The sequence below is a fragment of the Coprinopsis cinerea genome (genome assembly GCF_000182895.1).
Source record: "Coprinopsis cinerea okayama7#130 chromosome 3 map unlocalized cont3.3, whole genome shotgun sequence".
Taxonomy (NCBI): domain Eukaryota; kingdom Fungi; phylum Basidiomycota; class Agaricomycetes; order Agaricales; family Psathyrellaceae; genus Coprinopsis; species Coprinopsis cinerea.
The window spans coordinates 2,201,899-2,224,968 of record NW_003307542.1 but is presented as its reverse complement, the minus strand read 5'-3'; the positions used below and the strand labels follow the sequence as shown (position 1 = coordinate 2,224,968).

Sequence of the window (23,070 nt, the reverse complement as noted above, 5' to 3'; positions counted from 1 at the left end):
AGCCCCAAAGACTCAATCATATTTTAGTACGATCACATGACTAATCGCTAATTTGGACTGTTGAGGTAACCTTGTGTGAAGGAGTTGGTTGCCAGCGAGCGAGGACGTTGTCCAGCGTGCTCGTCGTCCCCCGCAGCGTCAAACTACTTCTCGTCATCGTCCGACTCAGTCCGGGCACTCTCAATTGCACTCATGGCTACCCCAGGCAAGCCCAGGCCATCCGCGATGCCCCAGCCCGGACGCGCGAGCAGCATACCAACACCGGGCAGGTCGCGTTCAGCATCGAGCCTTTATCAGGGCGGAATAAACAACATCGACGACAGGGATATGACCAGGGCCTTTGCAGATGCTATAAAGGCCAATGACCCAGCTCAGCACCGCATAACGACACACCACTCCTCCACATCTCTCTCTCCAAAGTCTACAGCCCTAGCACAGTCAGGGCGACGCTCCGTCGCTGCAGGTCGTCCCCCATCGTCAGCATCATCCGTTTCTGCATTCAGCCAGTCGACACGAGCTGGCGCAAAGACTCCAGGATCAGCACGAGCCCCAAGCCGACCACCCAGTCGACACTCTGATCTCCACTCGAAAAATCGTACGTTCGAGGTGGGCGACAACGTACGGATCGAATCACTCGGATTCGAAGGTGTTCTCCGCTATCTGGGTGAAATCGATGGCAAACCGGGTCAATGGGCTGGCGTGGAGCTTGGTGGTGGGTTCGCTGGCAAAGGCAAAAACGACGGAAGCGTCAGTGGGTGAGTCTTCTCAAAGCTTTCTTTCAGATCTGAAAGGCTTTATGGCTTTCTTCTTTCAAGGAAACGCTATTTTGAATGCCCACCCAGCTGTGGTGTCTTTGTCGCTATCGCAAAGCTGTCCGCTCCCACTGTGGGACCAGGAGCTGTTCCACGACCCCCGTCTGTCGCTTCGACACGGAATGGCCGTGTGACGCCTGCAATGTCGGGGCGCATTACTCCTTCATTTTCGTCCCAGACCTTCTCGGGCTTTTCAGCTCGAACACCATCGGCCTCCTTCGCCAACGGACGGATGACACCAGCCAACACAAGCGGCAGGATAACGCCATCTATGTCGACCAGCAGAATCGCTAGTGCCATCACCCCATCTGCAAAGCCACGACAATCGCTTGCCAAAAAGTCACCAGGCCTTACGGCGGGGTCCAGGGCGTCCAAGTATGCGAACATGACGGCTAAAGACCTTACCAACTCCCGTTCGACCAAATCAAGTCCTTCACCAAAGACAGCACGAGTGGTTAGTTCCCCCACTCGAGGGCCAGGGTCACCATTTACGACGCCAAAAGCATTGACAGCCTCGAAACTCAATGCAGCTTTTGGCAAAGGACGGCCATCTGGAACGACACCCCGCGCTCGTCTACCGAGTTCAGTATCCATGCCCCCTCCTGCATCACCATTCTCCAAATCGCACCCCAATCACCATGATGAAGCACCGGAAAGCATCTCTCAATTCAGGCTCTTTGGAGATCGACCCGATTCTCGACCTGGCTCGTCTGCGTCTGTTAGGTCGGACGATAATTCGCTGATCGGGCGACTGCAATCCCGGCTGGAAGCGTTGGAGTATGAGAACGAACGGTTGAGGATAGCTGCTGCCTCGGCACCGACAAGTCAACCTGAACCGGCGGCGGACGACGCAGAAAGGTTGAGAGAGCTCGAAGAGCTCAGAGGGGAGAAGGACGGAGCTCTCAGTCGGGTGACTGATTTGGAAGAAGAGTTGAAGCAGGCGAAGAGTTTGACAAGTCGCCAAGAGCAAGAGGTCGCATCCTTGAACTCAACTATCCAGGCCCTTCAACTCGATCTGGACAAGGAGAAAGCGGATAGGTTGGACGATCAGCAAGCGTTCACAAGTCTTCAAGCGGAGATGCAGGACGTTGTGAAGGATATGGAGCAATTGCAGAAGGTGTTCGATGATCAGCAAGCGTCGCAGTCTAAGCTGGACGAGGATCTACAAGTGAAGGAGGCCGAGATTGAGGCGTTGCAGAGTAAGCTTGCTCAGGTGACGGCAGAGCTCGAGGAGGAAAGGAAGGAGCTTGGGACACAGATTGACGAGCTCAGGATTGCTGGCCAGGTGGGTATCTTTCGATGGATATTGTGGCGTTGCGCTAAAACGTGCACAGGAAACGATTGCATTGTATGAAGAACGATTAAGCGAGATCGAGGGACACCGATATGACCTCGAGACTCGCCTGAATGCCCTGCTCGAGAAAGCGGCCTCGCAAGACCAGCCGGAACTACCACCCCGAATGGGCGAAACGGCCGCTGAGATCGATAATGAAACTTTACGAGAACAAGTAATTCACTTACAGAAGAAGATATCTATGATGGAGGATATTATTGAGGATCATCGAGCCAATGCTGAGAAGGAGGAGGCGACTCATAGGGAGAGAATGAAGCGGTTGAAGGAGAAGGAGGAGAGCATGAAGAAGGAATTGAATGAGGGCAGGAAGGAGGTCGAGAGGGTTGTTAGGGCAGAGCAGCAGGCGAGGAATAGGGTTGAAGAGATTGAGGAAGCTTTGAGGGAGAGCACACTGGCGCTTGAGAATGCGAGGGCTGAGATTGAGATGTTGCGATCCGAGTTGGCTGTGAGTATCAAACGGTTGCCAGTGCAGGCCATTCTCTGACATATTTTTAGAACTTGGATGGCCTGGTGGAAGGAAGTGCTGATATGGATGGGGATCTTTCGACTCGGATTACTGCGTTCACGCGTCGTATGGGTGTTGAACGTGAGCAGAAGGACAAGGAAATCGAGAGGCTCAAGGCTGAGCTCAAGGCTGCTCGGGAATCTCCAGAGGTAAGACAGCTGGCGTGAAGGGAGGTCTTTTTTGCTGATCATGGCTTTCAGATCCTGGATCTTACCGCTCAGTTGAATGCTACTCGACTTGACCTGGAGGAACGGGAACGAGATATCAAGGAGCTCAAGAAACGGATGCGGGACGTGCCTGTGGTTAACGGCTCGTTGGATACCAGTAAAGCTCTCTCGCCAACATCTTCCAAGAGTGATAGCAAGGAGGAAGTCACTGGCCTCAAGTGTGTCCCATTGGTGCAGTGTTGAGAACGAAATTAACTGGGTTTCTAGGCATATCATCCAGGAACTTCAAAAGGACAACTCTGCTTCGCTCAGCAAGATCCATATGCTCGAATCTGAGAACGAGCACCTTCGCTCGGAAGTGGAGCAATTGCGACAGGTGGGTATATTGAAGTTGGGACCGGGCGGCCTGACTGACTGGTGTTTGATAGGAGGTTCGAATCTTGGAGGAGAATCTGGATGACAGTCTTCAGAATGACGACTTGCCTGATGATACGTCATTGTTGCAACGACGAACGAAGCAGCAAGCGCTCGAGATTGAGCAGCTCAGGAAGAAACTTTCGGATCTGGAGGTGAATCACGGGCGAACTATCCATGAGGTATGTATACCACACGTTGGTTGTACTACATGTCGCTGACGATCTCTGCAGCTGAACAAGGAGATTGGTGAATTGGAGGCGCTCGTGGAATCCAAGGTCGGTGGTGCCGTTTCCGTGAATGATCTGGGTTTTGATGTGCTATTTTTAGATTTATCGCGAAGACGAGCTGGAACAAGAGATTGAACGGCTCAAGGAAAAGATTTCTCGAGCAAAGAAGAGGAGTGTTGAACCGAGCAATGCCAGCAACCGATTGAGTACGAGCAGCGTGTCGAGCTCTGAGGTTGTGGGCAACAGTGGATCGCAGGTGTGCGAGATCTGTGAGCGACCTGGACACGATATCTTCAACTGCGACTTGCTCAAGGACGACATGCCAACGACGCCGAGCACGACATCGTCTGAACTTGTTTGCGCCGATTGCGAGACGCCAGGACACACGGCAAGCGAATGTCCATATTCACAAGACGTCTTCTGAGTTACATCATCATGACATCACTACTTTCACCACCAATATATACTTCTCATTTTAATGTATTTTCCATCCATTTTATTCGATTTCTCTTCAATGTCGTACGCCTCTGTCGCTGCTCAGAACGTCCCGCCACAGGAAAAGTGGCCTCAGCCTGACCCCGCCCTTCTCAACACAACGCCCCCAACAGACCACACCGTCGTAGACGACGCTGCCAAGGTCAATGTCGTCGGTCCTGACTTCAAGGAGAACCCCCATACCGCCTTTGAGGAAAACATTAGACGCAATGTCTCCACCTCCGAAAGCGAAGGCGACGACGACCGTGGCGATGGTTCCAAGAGACGAAAGCACCGACGCCACCGCAAGCACCACCCTCAGACGCTGTGGGACCAGGCGACCGAGTATCTCCTGAGACCAGGCGTCGCTGGCGGCCTGGTTGGAATCGGTAAGTAGATGGATTTTTCTCAAGTCAGGAATGGCAACTGAATTCATATCAGCAAACGTGGGGTTGTTGACGGGCGTTGGGTATACATTCTACTCGAAACCGTTGCTTCGACGTGACCCTGCGGCAATCAGCACGGCCGCTGTGTCTACCCTTGCACTATTGTTTGCGGAAGGATATCTCGCAGAGCAATACTCTGAGACACCTGAAGGACAAAGGCAAGTCCGCCGGGCCAAGGACAAGACCAGTGCTTTGGCCCGCTATGTCGATGATCTCATACATCGAACCACCACCCTCAATGTTCTCGTCGGCACTTGTGAGTGTGAAACACTCCATTGATATCCATATTTCTGACCCCCTGCAGTGAATACCGCAGTCGTTGGCGGCATTGGGTACGTTGCCTATGCCAATTGGGATCGCCCATGGAACCGCAGCACAGTTTCGACTGTCGCCGCTGGGGCTCTGGCTCTCTTGGGCTTTGACGGGTGGGTCCTCTGTCACACCCGTGAGCACATCTGACGGGGCATATTAGGTATCTTTTGGAGCAGTACAGGGAGTAGAACAGAGTTTTTGTAATTTATTTAGCTTTTGTAATTCCCTTTGTTGTGATGTATTTGGTCTCTGAGGATAGGCGCGAAAAATCTACTCGGATTGATTTGATCTCGTTATTATCAACGACCACGACAATGTCCAGGTTCTTCCGTCCCGCAGGCGACTCTGACTCGGATACTTCGTCCTCGTCTGAGGATGAGCTCATGTCCAGCGAGGACGAGGCTCCCAAGCCAGCAACCACCGTACCAAGGACAGGCATGGCTCGTTTCATGCGCGGCGTCGGCTCCTCCGATTCCAGCTCCAGCGAGTCCAGTGACGAAAGCGAGTCAGATGAGGACGACGAGGATGAGGACGAGGATGACGATGACGAAGACGAGAAGGGAATCCGCATCCTCAGTGCCCAGGAGAAACGCCTCAAGGAGATGGAAGCAACAGGCAAAGCTATCGAAAACGGTCTCAAGATTAACGATTGGGTAGCAATTTCAAACGGTGCGCTCACATCTTCTCAAAACAAGTGATATTCTGATCCTTTTTCTCTTATATAGAGTTCGACAAGCTCGGAAGAATGGTCCACAGACAGCAAAACATGTCAGAGCCTGCTGCCCCACTTTATCTCAAATCCTTGATCAACCTCGAATCGTCAATCAACACCACCGTTTCCAAGGAAAAAGAGGCAAAAAAGAAGATGAACGCAACCAACGCAAAGGCCCTTACTGCCATGAAGCAGAAGATTAAAAAAGCTTTGAAGGAATTCGAGGACGACGTTTCAAAATACCAAAAGGTATGTCCCCGCTCAATTATCGCCGTTACGTACAACACCTCAACCGAGTCATAGGACCCAGAGGCCTTTGAACGTGAATACCTGGCCCACATCTCCCAGGCGACACAGACTCCTGCTACTCGCGGTCCCGCTGCTGCCGCTGCCCCTGCTACCGACGCTGACGAGTTCACCACCGTCGGCAAGGGTGGACGAGCCCAGCAGTATACCTCTGAGACCATCTTTAAGCACTTGCAGGCCGTCCAGGAAGCCCGAGGCAAAAAGGTAAAAACACTTGATTTCATGTATAGAAAGCTATTCACTATTTACTATAGAACACTGACCGTGCCGAGCAAATCCGTATTTTGGAAAAGCTCCTCGAGGTCTCTGTTACACCATACCAACGCATTCGGGTTCTCCTTGCTTTGATCTCCTACCGCTTCGACTATAATTCGGCCTTGTCCACGCACATGCCAGCCGAACTTTGGCTCGCTGCTCAACGCGAGGTCGACCAGTTGTTGTCCATTGTCACCACCGACACCAATTACTCTGTCCAAGAGATCACTGACGACTATGACGAATTGGTGGAGAGGTCGCCCGAGACTGAAGGCGGTGTCGTCAAGATTCGCGGTTCCATCATCAGCTTTGTCGACCGATTGGACGATGAGTTTACTCGCAGCTTGCAGAACATTGACCCCCACGGCACAGAATACGTCGATCGCCTCAAGGATGAGAAGGTCTTGTACACCACCATCTGTCGCTCTCAGGCTTTCTACGAGAAGACAGACCCCAAGGACCCTCTTGCCCGCGTTATCATGAGGAGATTGGAACACATCTACTCCAAGGTGAGCTGTAACAAAAAATTATGTGTCAACCATTCACTTACCTGGTATATCAAGCCCAATGCTGTCGTGCAAGCGCTAGAGTCAGCCGCTGCCAGCGATGTCCAGGTCAAGCCCACAATGAGCTTGGAGATCCAAGGTGACACCACTGCTCTGATCCATGCCCTCTGCGCCCACCTCTACAAGTCTGGCAACTCTCTTCTCCGGACCCGTGCCATGCTCAGCCATATCTACCACCACGCCTTGTACAACAACTTTTACACTGCCCGGGACATGCTTCTCATGTCCCACCTTCAAGAATCCATCCACTCGGCGGATGTTGCGACCCAGATTTTGTACAACAGAACCGTGGTACAGCTCGGCTTGTGCGCTTTCCGACTCGGCTTGATCAAGGAGGCACAATCAACGCTCCTCGAGATCTTCACTACCCAGCGGGTGAAGGAGTTGCTTGCTCAAGGTGTCCACCAGCAACGATTCCAAACCCTTACCCCCGAACAGGAGAAGGCCGAGAAACAACGCCAGTTGCCATTCCACATGCACATCAACACTGAGCTCCTCGAAGCCGCTTTCCTCGTATCCAGCATGCTTGTGGAGATCCCTCTGTTGGCTAGCATCGATTCTGAGGAGCAGAGGCGCAAGACCATCTCCAAGCCTTTCAGGAGGTTGCTCGACTTTGCTGACCGACAGGTGTTCACCGGTCCCCCCGAGAGCACTCGCGATCATATCATGCAGGCTAGCAAAGCATTGCAAGACGGTGAATGGGAGAAATGCCGTGACCTTATCCAGAGCATCAAGATCTGGAGTCTCATGCCCGAGTGCGCGTCTGTGAAGGAGATGCTCGCCAAGTACGTCGTATCATTTCTTCCCCCATGAACTATCCCTGATTGTGTGTTTTCTAGACGGATACAAGAGCAAGGCTTGAAGACCTACTTGTTCACGTATGCTCCCCATTACAGCAGTTGTTCCCTCTCACTCCTCTCCCGAACCTTTGCACTCCCCCTTCGTACTGTGTCCTCTATCGTTTCCAAGATGATCTGGAACGAAGAGTTGTCAGCATCGCTCGACCAATCCGCGGGCGTTGTTGTGTTCCATAGGATGGAGCTTTCGCGACAACAGCAACTGGCGCAGACCATCGCGGACAAACTCGGTGTCCTTGTTGACCAGAACGAGAAGACACTCGATGTCAAGATGGGCGGATCAGTTGGATGGAATGAAAGGGGAGGGGACAAGGGCGCCAAAGGTGGCGAGCAGGCGCAGGAGCGTCGTGGACGAGGGGAACGAACGAGAGGAGCAAGGGGTAAGGAAGTTGTCTCAATTTTGGGGTTGAATCACAGGCTGATATGGGGGGCTTTACAGGAGGCGCTCGTGGAGGACGTGGAGCTCGTTTCGCTCAGGGCTTGGGCAACCAGATGCCAGGAGGCGGTCAACGGCAAGCGTAGTGGCGGACCTTTTTCGTATCTACATTCCCTCATTCTTGTCTCTGTAGTCTGTCTACGCCTTAAAACTTGTTTCTATTCTTGTGCGGCATTTGTGTATATTTCTACTTCCCTCTCTTGATATTCTATGACGAGTCGTCAGAATCGCCGTCATCGTCACCCTCGTCAGAATCTTCGTCGTCCGACTCGGGCAAATCGTCCAGTTTCGAGTCACCTATCCAGTCGTTGATGTCGAGCTTTTCCCCTTTCAGGACGTCTGAAGAAGGGTGAGGAGGGGTTAAGCAGTGATGTGAAAGGGGGACCTACCTCCGGGGTTCACTTCGAAACCTCCGCAAGAGATACAACGGCTGAGCTCTGCTTTTGCTCCAACCTTGGTGTTCTTGCCCAGAATACATCCATCGAGTTTGGCGCTACAAGGTAAAAGCGTCCAGCAACTTCTTTTTGTTCAGTATAAAGGACGTGACTCACCCATCTTCCACTATACAGTGGTCCAAGAGCACACAGCCTGAGATCTTGACAAACTTGCCAATTATACAGTGTTTCCCAATGACAGATTTCTTGATCGTAGTCCGTTCAGAGATTTGAGTCGAGTCTCCGATAATAGTATCTGTCGAGATTTGAGCCTTTTGGTCGATAAGGGAACGATCCTTAGGGTCAGTCGGGAGTGCATAAGATGCCTTGGAGAGCAACTGCCTGTTGATCTCGAGAAAGTTGTAAAGGGTGTTGATACGCAAGGCTTGGTCTGCGTCTTGGGAGTGGATGACGATGGAGACTTTATAGTTTGATTCGGAGGAGGTGTCAGAGTTGGAACTGGTTTCTCCATCTTTGTCGTCGTCCTTTATGGGGCTTGCAGGGATTGCCGAAGAGGGGTCTTCCTGTTTCAAGTGAGAAGATGTGGAGTGCCCAAGAGCCAGGGACTGAGAGAGTAGTGTACTTGAAGAGACGTCGTTTGCTGGGAAGTCTGTTAGATGGAGTCTGAGCTTGCGATGAAGGGATATATATATACTTTTGCCTTCAGGTTGGAGCTTCAGGGAGCGGTACTGGTTCCTGCATAACCAAGGGAGAAATTCCTCTCTGAACGAGTCAAATTCCTTTTTCTGATGAAGCATTGAGAGGATCTTATTTTGACAGATGTAGACGTGCGAATCTTGGAACGAGGCAGTAAGTTTTGTGCGGGAGAACCTGGAGAATACTTGAGCTTTTCATATAGGGATATTGGGAGACCGAGGAGCGCACCGAGAAATCATCCCCATGCTGAATTGAAAATCCTCGTTGTTCCTGTCCCGGTCATCTGGCGTATCGATGTGCAAGAGGCTGCCCGTAGCAGGATCGACGACGATCGCTGGTGGTGAAGGCGCAGGGCCCCATTCATCCGAGAGAACAGTCTTATCCGGAACATGAACGGGGTACCAACATGTTGTCAAAAGGTTGTTATCCGAGGTAGACTCCACCCTGAAGGTGTTCAACAGTTGACTGAGAGGAAGAGACGGGGGAGCGAGAAAGTCGCAGGGAACGAGCACAAAGTCCTCGGTTATTCGATTTGAAAAATGTCGGAGAAGTTCACATGTTCCTGCAGGGCTCTCCTGGGTTTCTTCATATGTTTGGAGGTCGATCCTGAGCGAGGGGGAGGAGACGTCAGAGTGGATGTGGTGGTAGAGCGCTGGACGGTGAATAGCCGGGCAGATGAGCAGGACATCTGGAAACCGTTTAACGTCGGATGATGACTGGGAATAAAGATAACTGCATACCCTTTATTCCAGCTTGCTCGAGCCAGGAGAGGATGTATTCGAGCAGAGGCTTGTTTGCAACGGGCAACAGGGCCTTTGGGTAGGGTTCATCGCCATGGTCGCTGGTGAGCGGTAAGAGTCTGTGGAACGATTGTCAGGGATGCTGTCGAGGACGATGAGGACGCGACAGACTCGTTGCCAAAGCCAGCGATGAGGACGGCGAGAAATTCGCGCTTTTGGAATTTTGAGTCGACGTTGTGGATGTCCATGGTCAAGGTCAAGGACAAGGTGATAAGATAAAAATCATAAACAAACATTGATCGTTTTGTTTCTTGACTTCCATGTCCCAGCCAGATGTCCACCAGCTCTACCAGCGTCTAGAAACAATAGGAAAGGGCGCCTATGGTTCAGTCCACAAGGGAAAACATATTCCAACCGGAAATGTAGTCGCCCTCAAGATCATCAACCTCGACACACCCGACGACGATGTCGCCGACATTCAGCGCGAGGTCGCCCTCCTCACTCAGCTCCGCGACGCCCCCAACATCACAAAGTACTTTGGCTGCTACATGGACGGTCCCCGTGTCTGGATTGTCATGGAGTATGCTCAGGGAGGCAGCGTCCTGACCCTCATGAAAGCCTCCAAAGACGGCTGCATCGAGGAGAAATACACTTCCGTCATCATAAGAGAGGTCCTCGTCGCCCTGAGCTACCTCCACAAGGTCCCAGTCATCCACAGAGACCTCAAGGCAGCCAATATCCTCGTCACCGCTACCGGCAAGGTCATGATCTGTGACTTTGGGGTCTCTGCGCTCCTCACGACTGTCTCCAGCAAACGGACTACCTTGACTGGCACACCGTATTGGATGGCGCCTGAGGTTATCCAGGGAGTTTCGGCGTATGATACCAAGGCAGACATCTGGAGCTTGGGTATTATGATTTTTGAAATGATCAAGGGGACTCCTCCGCATTCCAACCTGGACAAGTTCAAGGTCATGGACCTGATCCCACGAGCGAAACCACCTCGGCTGCAGGAGAGTGAGGGGAGTAAGGACATGCGCGATTTCATGTCATATTGCTTAAAAGAGTCGCCAACAGAGGTACGCGGAGCGCATTTCCTTCGGGAGGATTGCTAATCGCTCTTCAGCGACTCCCGGCAGAAGAATTGTTGAAGACCAAGTGGATCAAGTCGATTTCCAAAGTGAACGTCTCTATTCTGAAAGATCTCATTCTTCGATTACAACAAACGGGACCGAGAGCCAGTCTTGCTGGCCCGCTGGATTGGGAATTGGAAGAAGAGGCCGACCAGTGCGTACATTATTGTGCTTCGCTTGTATTTCTCTTGACGTCTGTCCAGGAATGCGCAACAAGACTGGGAATTTGACACAGTCAGGTTTGACCGGAGACCTTCGCTGGACGAAGAAGACTATAATGCACCATCTCAAGCAACACCTACAGACAGCTTTGAGACCGTCCGTGTACCCGCATCCGCCAAAACTCTTCCATCCTCACTGCGACATCTATTTGGAGATTCGGCCAGTACCGAGCCAGAACCATTCACTGTCCCTCCGCCATTTACGCGACCACTTACGCCTCCCCAATCCACGACTCCCGTGACCAATGAATGGAATACAATACACCACGTGCCATCTGCCGACGACTTTGCATCTTCTACATCCAATACCCTTCGCAGGGCAGATAACCCACCAATAGCCGAACCTGGAGAAGAACCGCAACCAATCATTTCTCCCGATGTACCCTCACCACTGGAGGCCTCTTTGGCCCCCCAACCCATCCAAATTCCGGAGCCACCGCGAGAAGAGTTACAACCTGCATTCATCCAACCACACCTTGGCCTCCCTGCTGAGGACTTACCTTCGTTTACACTTTCGCAGCAGACACCTGGCCGATCAACACCATCCCGGCTAGATCCGCCTGCGCGCTCCAAGCCTGCAACTCACCAAAGCACCATATCTTTGGACAATACATCTGCGCCTGGGAACGGAAACCTGGGTGTTACTTATTCTCCTTCGCCCATAGTGCGGACACGGTCGGCGACCACTTTACCTGCCATCCAACCACCGCCCGTTTCTATCATCCCTCGAGCATTTGTTCAGCAATCGTCTCCCGTGAAATCTGCTACGTTCACCGATGATCCAAGTGCACGAGGCGGCCCGGGTTTGAAGGATGTTTTAAAGGTGAGTTATTCTCTCTCTTATTATATGCATCGCGGCCTCAAGAGTTTGTCAGATCCCTTCACTTACCACTGAGAGTCATCTTGGGATGGTCGATCTTCTGCCCCCGTCACCCTCTGCGCTGGTTACTTCAAATCGCTCGCCTGGGGCACACGGAATATCGAAACCATCCCGATCTTATGGTGGACCTATGGACTATCCTTCACCGGCTACAAGCAAATTCGCAATGGAGCAAGATCGTTCACAACGAAGCGCGCAGAACTCGATATCAGTGGATGGTTTGCCGACTTTGGAACCTCTGAACTATGCGGCGTTGATTTCCAACGGGGACCCTCAAAATGAGCTCATGCAGACCATTGAGGGACTGGCCAGTTGGTTGAAGGTGGTTGATCAAGGGTTCCAAGCGATGTTAGAGCATTCGGCTTTTGGAGATATTCTTGAGGAGGGGAATGAGCAGTACGGGTCGTCAACGAATGAGAGTGATGGGCAGTAAATATGTGTGCTAGTGATACAATTTGGCTCTTTACTTCTGCTCCAGGTTCGTGCTCTCTGATATCGGTCTGGGGTTGGGTATACGCCTAGTTGAGGTAGCCTTTTGATTGGAGATAGTTGGTGATTTGTTCGACGGCTTGTGTCACCGAGGTTTGGTCGGTTTTGATGTGGAGCTCTGGAGATTCCGGGGCCTCATAGGGCGCAGAGATGCCAGTGAAATCTAAGAATAATCATTGGTCACGAAAGTCAGATGTAGTAATGGCCAAAGTGCGTACCCTTGATTTCACCAGCTCGAGCCTTTTTGTAGAGTCCCTTGGGATCTCGTTCCTCCACGACGCTGAGAGGAGCGTCAACGAAAACCTCAACGAACGGGATGCCTGCCTTGTCGTGTAATTCACGAGCTACGGCGCGGTCCTGGCGATAGGGAGAGATGAAGGCAGTGATAGTGATGGCTGAGGCATCGGAAAAGAGTTTTGCGACCTAGAAGCGGAATAAGAATTTTGCTGAGAGGAAAACCAAGGATACAAACCTCGCCGATTCGGCGAATGTTCTCGTTCCTTGACTTTTCGTCGAATCCGAGGTCTTTGTTGAGACCGAAGCGGATGTTGTCGCCGTCGAGGCGGTAAGCGAACTTGTGAAGATGGAGAAGGTGTTGTTCGAGTGCGCAGGCAATGGTGGACTGTCGTCGTGCGTTGGGCGTCAGGTTTGTCGGGAGAAAGAAAGGGAGCAATCTTCACCTTGCCGCTAGCGCTCAACCCGGTAAGCCAGATTGTAACTCCTTTTTGCTTGAGCAATGCATCTCGCTCTTCCCTCGTCACAGATCCTGCATGGAAAGTAATGTTCGTGGACATCGTCGACAATCTTGAGGATAAAAGGAACTGCGAACAAGTCCTTTTTTAACTATTGCGGTTTGAGCAAATCGGTGATAGTTCCATCGCGCAAGAAAGATGCAACTTTAGCGCGATGTGAGACCATCGCTCGCGGCGGCGGCGCCTGCCACCAAAATCAACTAACGCCCGCAATCAGATAATCACACCTCACGTGACCACTTGGATGGGTGATGTGTTTGTACATACGGTGACTCGGCAAAAATTTTGCACGCTGGCTATTTGATATAACTATGGATTGACTGGGCTGTTCGACTCAAAACTCTGTAGAGAGATACATATGCATATGGCATATCTACCGGCCAATTTTCAGATCGATTACGTCTCGAATAAGGCAGAGCACGAGTCCACCCGCGGATACACCCGTACCCGTGGTGACAGGTACCTGCCACCCAAAATAGCAAACCCGTATCCGTACGGGTTTGTTCCCACGGATATCCGGGATCCGCGGGTCCGTGAACCCATGGGGTTCACGGGTTTCTAGACACCCGCCGATTCTTCAGGTACCCACAAGTTACCCGCGAGTTTGAGGTACAAAAAAGCATAGAAAGACGTCACATTCAATATACTACTGGTCTATACATAAACTACTCCACTTCGACAACCTCGGGCTCTGACTCGGATGAAACTTCAACATGATTTGCCTTCTTCGGCCGTCAATGCTTCAACTTGAATTTCTCAACGATATCGGCGATGGGGATCAAGTTAGTTTGCGAGGCCCAAGAGCCAAGCACAACAGACGCGCGGGTAGTTTTGGCATTGAGTGAATGCCGCAACTTCCCCACAGTCAACCCACCCTTCGAGAATGCTCGTTCGACGTCAGTGGATGTAGCTAAAGTTTTTGTGAACACCCAAGAATGATAATGGGATTATACATACATACCTGGAATGCTCAGAAAGTCAAGTGCCATCTGGGCAAGCGGGTGCTTAGCAACCTTATTGGCGTGCCAATACTTGAGAGGATCTTCATTAGTAGGGACAGGCGGAGATGCCAACCACTCTTCCAATGGGTTGAGCGCGGTTGCCAACGGAGCATCATGATGTTTGTTGAATTCGCCATGAATCATGGCAAAGCGCTAAGGGATCATTGTATCAGCGTGATACAGACAGCCAAAGGGTGGGGAAACATACATCTTCATCGGAATCCTCGTCACACGGAGCTGCTGTCGTTGGCAACAATGATGTGGTCGACATGAGGGGGACCTTGTAGCGTGCATGCCATTCGTCCCGTGCAAGGTTCTTTGCAGCTTCGATCCACTCCGCGCTCCAACCAGCTCGGATAAAGTAAGATGTCTTGAGGGAAGGGTGTAGGACTTGGGGAAAAAATCAGTTATAGTCAATCGATAGCAATCAAGACACTTACGCATGGCAATGCGATAGACAACAGCATCATCAGTCTTCTGATAATACTTGTTCAGCACCAGAAGACCCCGAAACGCTGCATGACAAACAGCGGGGTGGGCATCTTGGTTGTCGATGAACCTGTCGAACACAGCAGTGATCGAGTCGATAAGGGGAATAATTTGGTGGACCATAGGAACGGAGCTTTTGGAGACCTCTTTCGTTGCATAAAGAATTGCCTAGAGCTGAATGAGCAACATGTTTCACATTTCAGACAACAACTTACGTTGAGCAAAGGCTTGATGCCTTTGAGAATGGCCCACTTGGCCTGCGAGAGCCGAAAGCATTCCAACCGCACGCCCCGTCCACGGTTAAACTCCTTTCGGATAACAAGGAGGTTAAGCGCCTTCTCAATGAGCAAGACACTGTGGATCAGCTCGGCCGAGCTGTTCCACCGAGTGGAGACATCGTGCACAATGCACCGGGAACGCAGGTTGGAAGCTTTGCAATCCTCGAGTCTCGACCAGTGCCTCGCAAATAGTTGGGGACCAGTGAATTTTCTGGGCAAGCTTTCGAAGCTGAAATGCGAGTGAGACAACAGGTGATACCAATAATAATTATTACATACCTTGGTCAAAGCAAGTTGACCTTCCTTTGCATCCCGAAGGCCCAGCGATGGCAAGCGATGCTCGAGTTCGGCCTCGTCCATGACCTCATCCACCACTGACATATCGCTAACCTCCACATTCCGGTGCCAACTCATCTCCATCCTCCCCATCGTCTTCCTCATCTTCCGACTCAACATCTTCATTGCCCACCATACCATCACCATCATCGTCCTCCAATGCGCCCAGCGCGGCATCAAGATCGGGGGTACTTTTCTCCACCATTTGGGATTTGGTCAAGCGACCCGCGAAGGGAGAGAGGATGGCCTGGAAGAGGGGTAATCAGCATCATAGGGTAGCTGAGAACCAAAGGTGTACCTTTGCTACAAGATTAATAACGTGAGCGAAACAATGAACACGATACGACGATCCGGCGAAGGTGGGAATGAGTCACGACAACTCTTCCACCATCGTATCGTTATTCGACCCGTTGTCGCAAGCGAGCCCCAGCAGCTACACAGAATAGGTGAGTTATCCAGCAAATAAATCAATGCAGTTGACTTACCTGAGGATCAAGACCAAACTCGCGAAGGCACACGGCCAATCATCGCGCAAGGTAGACCCCTGTATGAGCCTTCACAACCCTGCCCACTGCAATCAGATGGAGATCAAAGCATTGTGAGGGGACAGGGCTTACTTTACAAAGTCGAGCGTCAACATCTTCAACAGTCCTTCGGAGATATAGTGGACTGTGACTCCCAGAAACGCGAAGATGTTTGGAGAGGTCCACCCATCCACACCGATATGGATGGAGCCCTCGACGTTGTGCTGCAAGGGTCCCGGTGGTGTAAGTAATAGCCTGGGCAGAGTAAACAATGACACGTACCTCAAAAAACTTGATAATGTGGTCCTTAGTGTGGTTGTGGATCTCGATGATATCCCGGGGGACTGTGTGACGAGAAACGTGCTGGACAGCCGAGTTGAGATCCTCAAAGATCTCGCGGAGTTCTGGGTCCTCAACAATGGCAAAAGGGCGGTTACGCCGGGCAACCCAGATACCTAACTTGACCCAATGTTTGGCTGGGTGGTACGATGAGCCATAAGCAAACACTTTGATGGCCTCTGACTCTACGGACTTGCTGGGATCGCAGAGCTTGACATGCTTGACGAGGTTGCTCGTGCTATCGTCATAGCGCCGGCGCTGGATCTCAACCGATGGGTTGCTAGAGACACATGTCACTTCCCTTGTAAAAATAAAGAGCCAAATTGAAACGTACCGCTTGCAGACAAAGACATATGTCACCTCTCCTCTTCCAACGATAAGCTTCGGCGGCGATTTGAAGTGCTCGTAGACAGCGGACATCCAAGACTTCATCTGAGCAGCTGACCAAAATATGAGTCACAATCGTTGGCAGGAAGATGAAATACTTACCCAGTACTTGCTCACGTCCTTGAAGACACCTTGTACCGCTCCTCGAACATTGATTTCTTCAGCGCAGCGCCTGTGGGGTTGACGACATTGGCCAAACCTTCTGTTTGCGACGCTGAAGGGGTGGGCTGAGACTCATCAGGAGTAGGCGATGGTTGAGGTTCAACCTGAGAGGACGTGCGTTTGCGCTTGGTGGCACACTGAGCCTGCACAGCACGCTCAAGCTAGTGAAAAGCAAGGGTCGGCCAACCCCTGCGGGTTTTCGGGTCAACCCTGTCACGGGTCGGGTACGGGTTTCCATTCCCAGACCCGAGAACTTCAAAACGAGCTGTAGATCGTCCAAAACGGATGAGAAATGGTAGAGATACAGTCAAATAAGTATTTTAACCCTATCTCAGCCATTTCTTATCCGTTTTGGATGATCTAAAGCGCAACCCATGCGGAAAACCCACCGGGTTACGGGTAGGGTCAAGCCACGGGTCGGATCCGGGTCAGCCTTCCGAAACCCGGGGTTAACCCTAGTGATCACTAGCTCAAGCGCATAGTCTTACCCCTTCTCTGTAGCCCTGTCGTGAGCATTGAGCTGGCATGGACCGAGGAGTTTACTGACGACCGAAAACTTCAGCAACGATGACCTTATATGTGTGCGCTGGTGGCCCGGTAATCTCACTCACTGGAACCCGTTGAAGAAACCCGGAATCGAGAGGCCATGGTCCATGCCGCCGACCTACAGACTCGACCAATTGCATCGCACTAGAGCCCCAAACGATCGGCCAGGCAAGCAATGCGCAAGGGAGTTGGTGTGCCAAGGCGGAATGGCGTCACCAAGAATGGAGGTGGGCAGTAGAGAACATGGAACCGGTGAAGGAAGGGAGGGAAGGAGCGAGTTTGCTGGGAGACGACAGTGAGTGTTGGCTGGCTATATAGAAAAGAACCTGTGGGTCCACTGTGAGAGACGCGCTGTTCTGGACTGACAGGTGAGATGAAGATAAGTTTGGCGAGCTGAAATGAACTCACACCTTCCTAATTGGTCACCCACAGCGGAAATGATCTTCCCTCTGCTGTCGCTTTACGCCTACCTTGTGGGCTGGGTCAAGATTCATGTGGGGACCGGTCAGGGGTCCTCTTTTTTAAAATATATGGCCACTTACCTCTCCTGTTCCAGGTCCCAATTCACTACTTACTCAACTTCCAAGTGACGAAAATGAGCAACAATCCGGTAAACTCCCCCGATTCGGCACCGGCCTCAATGGATGCCGTTATCGTTGACAACTGTCTGCCAGCCACGATGGAAGAGCCGTGTGTTGTTTCCTCCTCCCCCTATTCCTCTTAAATCTTTCCTGACACTATGCTAGGTGTTGTGCATTTTTGTCTAGTAAACCAGCACAAAAAATACGGTGCAAAGCGCACCTGGTCAATCTGCGGGCGGTGCTTTCGACAGGTAAGCACCCACAACCTCGGCATCTTTAGCAAAGCTGGTCCTGATTTGGATGACGTCCGACATTTAAGTTCGCAAGGGTCTAAAGGATGAGGGCGAAAATTCTTGACTGTAATCCATTAACTATAGAACACCTAAATACATTGAAATAATTCAACATCTGGTATTTTGATTCCTGAGTGTAGGAATATGCAAGTACCTGTGGCAGGTATCTGCCACCGTAAAATCTAAACCTGTATCCGTACGGGTTTGTTCCCACGGGTTTCCGGGATCCGCAGGTGCCAAAATCCGCGGGTTTTCCCACAGGTTTACCTGTGAGTGCGACAGGTTTACCTGTACTCGTGCTCTGCCTTACCTTTGGAGGACCATTGTATTGTGTTCGCTGTTTTGCACATGTGATCAATCTTGTAGCAAAGGTACGGTTATGGATCCTGGTTCCAAATGAATGACACTAACCTTTTGAACCATGAAGGCTGTCCTCTCCGCATTTGTGGGTCACATGACCAAGTTCCAGTTGGCCGAACGACAAACACCTGATCTTGATGCAGAGCTTGCAGCGTTGGAGGATGAGGATGGAGAGGGTATCGTAGGCGATGAGGATGTAGAGTCGGAAGAAGAGGAGGGTGAGGTCGAGGACGGAGATGAGCTCGCACCTGAAGTCCGCGAGAGTGATGAGACGGTTGTCGATGAGGTGGCCGATGAGGCTGACCTCGAGCATCGTCTGCCATCGCTCAGTCTCCGAGACGCGAAGGCAGGGCAAATTGCGCTGACCAAGGTAAGTAGGGATGATTCATCTAGGGCTAAGACTGTTCTTACCTCACCCTGTAGCTACGAAAACTGGCGCAGAAGATTCACTGGTCACTGACGATCTGTGAAGCCCTTGCAGAAGACTGTGAAGCTGTCAATGTTTGGCCACGTCACATCGTCCGTGACGTCTCCACTCGGTGGAATAGTTCAACGGAACTAATTCACAGTGTGTTGCTCATCGAGAAAGCACTTAGTTGCCTTGTCATCCGCAAAGAGTTCAATCGACCGCGAGGTGTGCGATTGGAGCGGTTCATGCTTTCGCGTGCTGAGTGGGAGATTCTCAAAGGCATCAAGCCTTTGCTAGATGTAAGTCTTCAATATTCGCAGATATAGTTCGCTTCATTGATATAATGTGATCCAGGCTATTCTGTATGCGACCAAAGAGGTCTCTCAAAGTGCTGTTCCCATGGTTCATCCAATTATTCCCCTGATCAACTCAATTACTGCCATATTTGATAAGTTCATTGACAACCTCAACTCCCATCCTGCTGTGTGCCACGCAGCATTTCGTGGGCTTCTGATGCTCAACAAGTATTACAAGAGGACAGATGATGCTGTCGTCTATCAAATTGCTATGCGTAAGTCGTATCATTGTTTAAGTTTGAATTGGGCTAATGTATTCTCTTCCAGTCATGCATTCTTCCACGAAGACTTCATACTTCATCCGTGCCGGCTGGAGTGCTGAGTGGATCGGGGCCACTGTTACGCCTGAGGGTCGTTTGACCCTTCAAAAATCGTGAATAGTCCTCCGCCGGACTAGTTCTAATCGTCTGAGTGAGCATCTCGATAAATGACTGTTAAGCCACTAAGGCACTGTGTTCTTCATAACCGGCGGTCATTTATTCTGTCGTATGAGTTGAGACTGATGTCGAGCAAACACTATCTAGCTAAGGTGGTCCACTCTAAGACTTACCAGATAGAGAGTTATGTGAGGCCTAGTGGCTAACTACAAGAGTTGTGACGAACTCCATCTATTCCAAGGCCAGGGAGGGCCGGTATTTATAGTTTACAGGAAGCGTGACAGATGTGACATAAACTATATAAATATGGAAGGTGTGATGGGTGAGTAAGCAAATGAGTCATCATGAGTAAGAATGAGCGATAATGATGCAAGTATTAGCACCTGCTTATGTGACGTTCCAGAATGTTCTACACTAGAATGTTCTGGACCAAGTCTCACTAATCTAATCTAATCTACGATGTAGTCTACAGATAAGATAAGATAAGTTCAACACTCCCCCTCGCTAAGTGCAGCTATGAATAGTGCGCTGAGCGTACTCAAGAACTTAAGCCCTTCCAAACTCAAAGTCCGAGTTGTTCACGGAAATGCTCAAACTTGACATGACTGAGAGGTTTGGTAAACATGTCAGCAGGATTGTCGTTAGTGTCGATGCGAAGAATCTCGATGTCTCCATCTTCAACACGTTTGCAGATGTAGTGATAGCGAACATCAATGTGTTTGATTCAACATTCCTGTATAGGGTTTGAGCCAATGAAGCTTCAGCCACATGACCTGACAGCTACAATCAGAAAGTGCTGTATATTCGGCTTCTGTAGACGAAGTAGCAATGGTCTTCTGGGCATGGGAAGTCCAACAGATAACAGTGTTAGCCAACTTGACGATGAATCCAGTCACGGACCTGCGTTTGATGGGATCAGCGGCAAAGTCCGAATCCGAGTAGGTGATGAGTCCTTGTGAGGAAGAACCATCTAAGACCAGTGCGTAGTCCATAGTTCCTCGGAGGTATCGGCAGATGTAGAGCGCCTTGTCGAGGTGCTCCTTGGATGGATTTGCTGCGAACTGCGATAGCTTAGTGACAGCATACACAATGTCAGGACGAGTGCCTAACGTAAGGTATAGCAGCGATCCAATCACAGACTGGAAGCATTGTCGAAGTTGGTGATCCACAGGACCAGTATTCGGAAGAGGTTTGTATCCCTCAACCATGGGAGTTCGAGCCACTCGGCAGTCCATCATTCCGAAGCGTTCTAAGACCATTTTGAGATAGTCTTTCTGATCAAGGCGTATAGTTTTTCTTTGACGTTTGATCCGCATTCGGAGGAATTCGGTTGGTTCGCCAAAATCACGGCATTCCCATTTTTGCTTGAACTCGTCTTTCTTTTGATTGACAAGTCGCTTGGAAGGTCCCATGAACAGGATGTCACCGACGTATGCGATCATGATGATGAAGTTGCCATCTTTTTCCTGGAAAATAAAGATTCCGGTGTCGGTCGAAAGTCGTTTAAAGCCTAGAAGCTTGGCAGACTCTACAAGTTCCTTGTACCAGGAGTTGGAAGCTTGTTTGAGACCATAGATAGCTCGGAGCAGCCGGAACACTTTATGCTCCTGACCAGGTACCTTGAAGCCTTCGGGTTGTTCCATATAGATCTCCTCTTCAAGTTTGCCATAGAGAAAGGCATTCTTGACGTCGATGGCGGTAACATACCACCCTTCGAGTGCAGCGACAGCAAGCATCGTGCGAACTGATTCATAACGAACCACAGGAGAGAAGATCTCGTTGAAGTCAACACCTTCAACTTGGGAGAAACCCTTGGCGACAAGTCTGGCTCTAAGTCGACCGTCTGGTTTGACGTCGAACACCCATCGGCATTTGATCGCTTTACGACCAGCAGGCAGAGTGACGAGAATATAGACGCCACACTTCTGGAGTGCCTCAATCTCCAGCTTGCAAGCAGCTAACCATTTCTCACACTGTTTAGGTGGAAGTTTTTGGATGCCATGGAATGTATATTCACGTGGCGACTGCTGAAGGGGTTTATCGGGCGAAACTGCCTTAGAAAGCAAGTATGTGATAAACTCTACTCCCCCTTCCCTGACCAATCGGGCCAATCATTTCTCTAGGTCTCCACGCTCATCAGCAGTGCCACTATCGCGATCTGGATTATCGGCAGGATTTGGTCTGGGAACCTCATCTTGCGATCTAGACTTGTGATAACCGGCAGGCCTCCACTCGGTGTCTCCAACAGTCTTTCTCCAATCACGCTGCGATTGAGCATCAATTTGTGAAGGGGTTTTATCCCCATAGATGGAGCCTGGACGAGTAGCGGTTTTCCGCTCATGGCCAGATCTTCGAGGTTGGTCCGGTTGTGGTTCCGGAGCCGGTGGTTCCTCTGGTTGATCTCCCAGGGCAGGTGGCGGCGGATCTTGAGGTTGATCGTCGTCACGATCTCCCCCTCGATCCCTTTGGGGAAGGTCATCTTTTCGGGAGCTGGGACGATGGACAGAGTCATCATCGTCACCTCCTTCAGGAGAAATGTTGTCATCTCCGCGATCCGATGGTGGAGGTGGTTCATCGCCGGCACGAACACCACCTCGTTGAGGTTGTGCACCAGGACACTTTGGGAAGTAAGTCTCATCAAAGACAGCTGTAGCGCCTCGGAAGAGACTGTTGTTGTGTAAGCGCATGAAGAGATAACCCTTCATTCCCTCAGGATATCCTAAGAACACTGTCATGAATTAGACCTTTCTTTTCCTTTTCTCGCCGAAGACTTGTAGTTAGTAACATAGGATGTCACATGACCCAGACACGTGATGAGTCATGGGACCGTATCCCGCCAGCTGAACAAAACACTGCGCGCGCACAGACCATGGACCAAACAAGTACATACAAACTCAAGTAGTATATATAGAGTAGACTTGTAAGTGTAGTTTCCTCAGTCTTTAGCTGGTCTATTCCTAGCTACAACACTCTAGTCTTCACTGAATCCTATCACTTTTCGCCAAGTCTTTTCTAGTGCAGCTATTGATTGCTTGAACGACAGATCAAGTAGTTAGTTGCTGACATTAGCTAAAGACTACCCCTTCTCGACTGTGTCTATCCCCAGCACCCTCGAGTCTCTCATCGCCCTCCGCCCTAACAAGGCAACCCCCACTCGTGTTACTTACTTCCTTACATAGACCCTTTCCTCTTCCCCTTTTAGTAGGCTATCCTTGGCGACGCCCCTTCTGTAGGAAGGTAGCAACCAAGAGAGCTGCGGAACTTAGGTCCAAAGCACGTAGTGTAGCTCCCCTCTGTGTGGCTAACACAGTGACAACCGGGAGATAGTTTAGCTTTTCTTACCTTACCTTTTTCCTTCTCTTGCCCACGAGCCCATTGTTCCTTTTTTACGATACTATGTCCACCCACCCCTCCCCCTTACAAGTACCCCCTGCCAACGAGGGCCAACCCGCCCCTCAACTCCTCCAGCCTGACCAGACC

General features: G+C 50.8%; 8 protein-coding genes across 8 annotated transcripts; 5 read left to right on the top strand and 3 right to left on the bottom strand.

Moving 5' to 3' along the window:
* Nucleotides 1-192: 192 nt before the first annotated feature.
* CC1G_14226 (CAP-Gly domain-containing protein) lies at nucleotides 193-3,906 on the top strand (the record flags this gene model as incomplete). The annotated part of the gene is made up of 9 exons (XM_002911647.1): nucleotides 193-755; nucleotides 816-2,097; nucleotides 2,147-2,611; nucleotides 2,662-2,820; nucleotides 2,872-3,056; nucleotides 3,106-3,214; nucleotides 3,267-3,434; nucleotides 3,486-3,530; nucleotides 3,583-3,906. 9 exons carry the CDS (start codon nucleotides 193-195, stop codon nucleotides 3,904-3,906), a joined length of 3,300 nt encoding a protein of 1,099 aa, XP_002911693.1.
* A 90-nt stretch (nucleotides 3,907-3,996) lies between these two features.
* CC1G_14225 (hypothetical protein) lies at nucleotides 3,997-5,010 on the top strand (the record flags this gene model as incomplete). Its single annotated transcript, XM_002911646.1, has 4 exons — nucleotides 3,997-4,345; nucleotides 4,398-4,658; nucleotides 4,707-4,827; nucleotides 4,875-5,010. 4 exons carry the CDS (start codon nucleotides 3,997-3,999, stop codon nucleotides 4,900-4,902), a joined length of 759 nt encoding a protein of 252 aa, XP_002911692.1. The 3' UTR covers nucleotides 4,903-5,010.
* An 87-nt stretch (nucleotides 5,011-5,097) lies between these two features.
* On the top strand, nucleotides 5,098-7,932 carry CC1G_14224 (eukaryotic translation initiation factor 3 domain-containing protein; the record flags this gene model as incomplete). Its single annotated transcript, XM_002911645.1, has 7 exons — nucleotides 5,098-5,383; nucleotides 5,440-5,675; nucleotides 5,730-5,936; nucleotides 5,987-6,496; nucleotides 6,551-7,338; nucleotides 7,393-7,790; nucleotides 7,850-7,932. The coding sequence occupies 7 exons, from the start codon at nucleotides 5,098-5,100 to the stop codon at nucleotides 7,930-7,932; spliced, it is 2,508 nt and encodes an 835-aa protein (XP_002911691.1).
* A 51-nt stretch (nucleotides 7,933-7,983) lies between these two features.
* Nucleotides 7,984-9,925, bottom strand: CC1G_11538 (hypothetical protein; the record flags this gene model as incomplete). Its single annotated transcript, XM_001830478.2, has 7 exons — nucleotides 7,984-8,185; nucleotides 8,236-8,339; nucleotides 8,398-8,881; nucleotides 8,936-9,111; nucleotides 9,166-9,625; nucleotides 9,678-9,796; nucleotides 9,849-9,925. The coding sequence occupies 7 exons, from the start codon at nucleotides 9,923-9,925 to the stop codon at nucleotides 8,055-8,057; spliced, it is 1,551 nt and encodes a 516-aa protein (XP_001830530.1). The 3' UTR covers nucleotides 7,984-8,054.
* A 72-nt stretch (nucleotides 9,926-9,997) lies between these two features.
* On the top strand, nucleotides 9,998-12,344 carry CC1G_11537 (STE/STE20/YSK protein kinase; the record flags this gene model as incomplete). Its single annotated transcript, XM_001830477.2, has 4 exons — nucleotides 9,998-10,756; nucleotides 10,804-10,964; nucleotides 11,014-11,854; nucleotides 11,907-12,344. The coding sequence occupies 4 exons, from the start codon at nucleotides 9,998-10,000 to the stop codon at nucleotides 12,342-12,344; spliced, it is 2,199 nt and encodes a 732-aa protein (XP_001830529.2).
* A 39-nt stretch (nucleotides 12,345-12,383) lies between these two features.
* On the bottom strand, nucleotides 12,384-13,208 carry CC1G_11536 (adenylylsulfate kinase). The gene is made up of 4 exons (XM_001830476.2): nucleotides 13,081-13,208; nucleotides 12,873-13,022; nucleotides 12,619-12,823; nucleotides 12,384-12,563 (listed from the first exon to the last, which is right to left on the bottom strand). Exons 1-4 carry the CDS (start codon nucleotides 13,192-13,194, stop codon nucleotides 12,430-12,432), a joined length of 603 nt encoding a protein of 200 aa, XP_001830528.1. The 5' UTR covers nucleotides 13,195-13,208; the 3' UTR covers nucleotides 12,384-12,429.
* Nucleotides 13,209-15,305: 2,097 nt separating this feature from the next.
* On the bottom strand, nucleotides 15,306-16,539 carry CC1G_11535 (hypothetical protein; the record flags this gene model as incomplete). Its single annotated transcript, XM_001830475.2, has 6 exons — nucleotides 15,306-15,503; nucleotides 15,596-15,689; nucleotides 15,742-15,810; nucleotides 15,874-16,004; nucleotides 16,063-16,399; nucleotides 16,454-16,539. 6 exons carry the CDS (start codon nucleotides 16,537-16,539, stop codon nucleotides 15,306-15,308), a joined length of 915 nt encoding a protein of 304 aa, XP_001830527.2.
* A 1,970-nt stretch (nucleotides 16,540-18,509) lies between these two features.
* On the top strand, nucleotides 18,510-19,590 carry CC1G_11533 (hypothetical protein; the record flags this gene model as incomplete). Its single annotated transcript, XM_001830473.1, has 4 exons — nucleotides 18,510-18,818; nucleotides 18,872-19,156; nucleotides 19,212-19,428; nucleotides 19,481-19,590. 4 exons carry the CDS (start codon nucleotides 18,510-18,512, stop codon nucleotides 19,588-19,590), a joined length of 921 nt encoding a protein of 306 aa, XP_001830525.1.
* Nucleotides 19,591-23,070: the final 3,480 nt, after the last annotated feature.

Bases quoted from the DNA above. Each gene is read 5' to 3' on its own strand.
- CC1G_11536 (XM_001830476.2), bottom strand. From the start codon at position 13,194: ATGTCCACGAACATTACTTTCCATGCAGGATCTGTGACGAGGGAAGAG. The intron at 13,023-13,080 runs GTGAAGATTGCT...GCACGACGACAG, and splicing joins GGTTGAGCGCTAGCGGCAAG to TCCACCATTGCCTGCGCACT. The intron at 12,564-12,618 runs GTACGCACTTTG...GATTATTCTTAG, and splicing joins TCGAGCTGGTGAAATCAAGG to ATTTCACTGGCATCTCTGCG.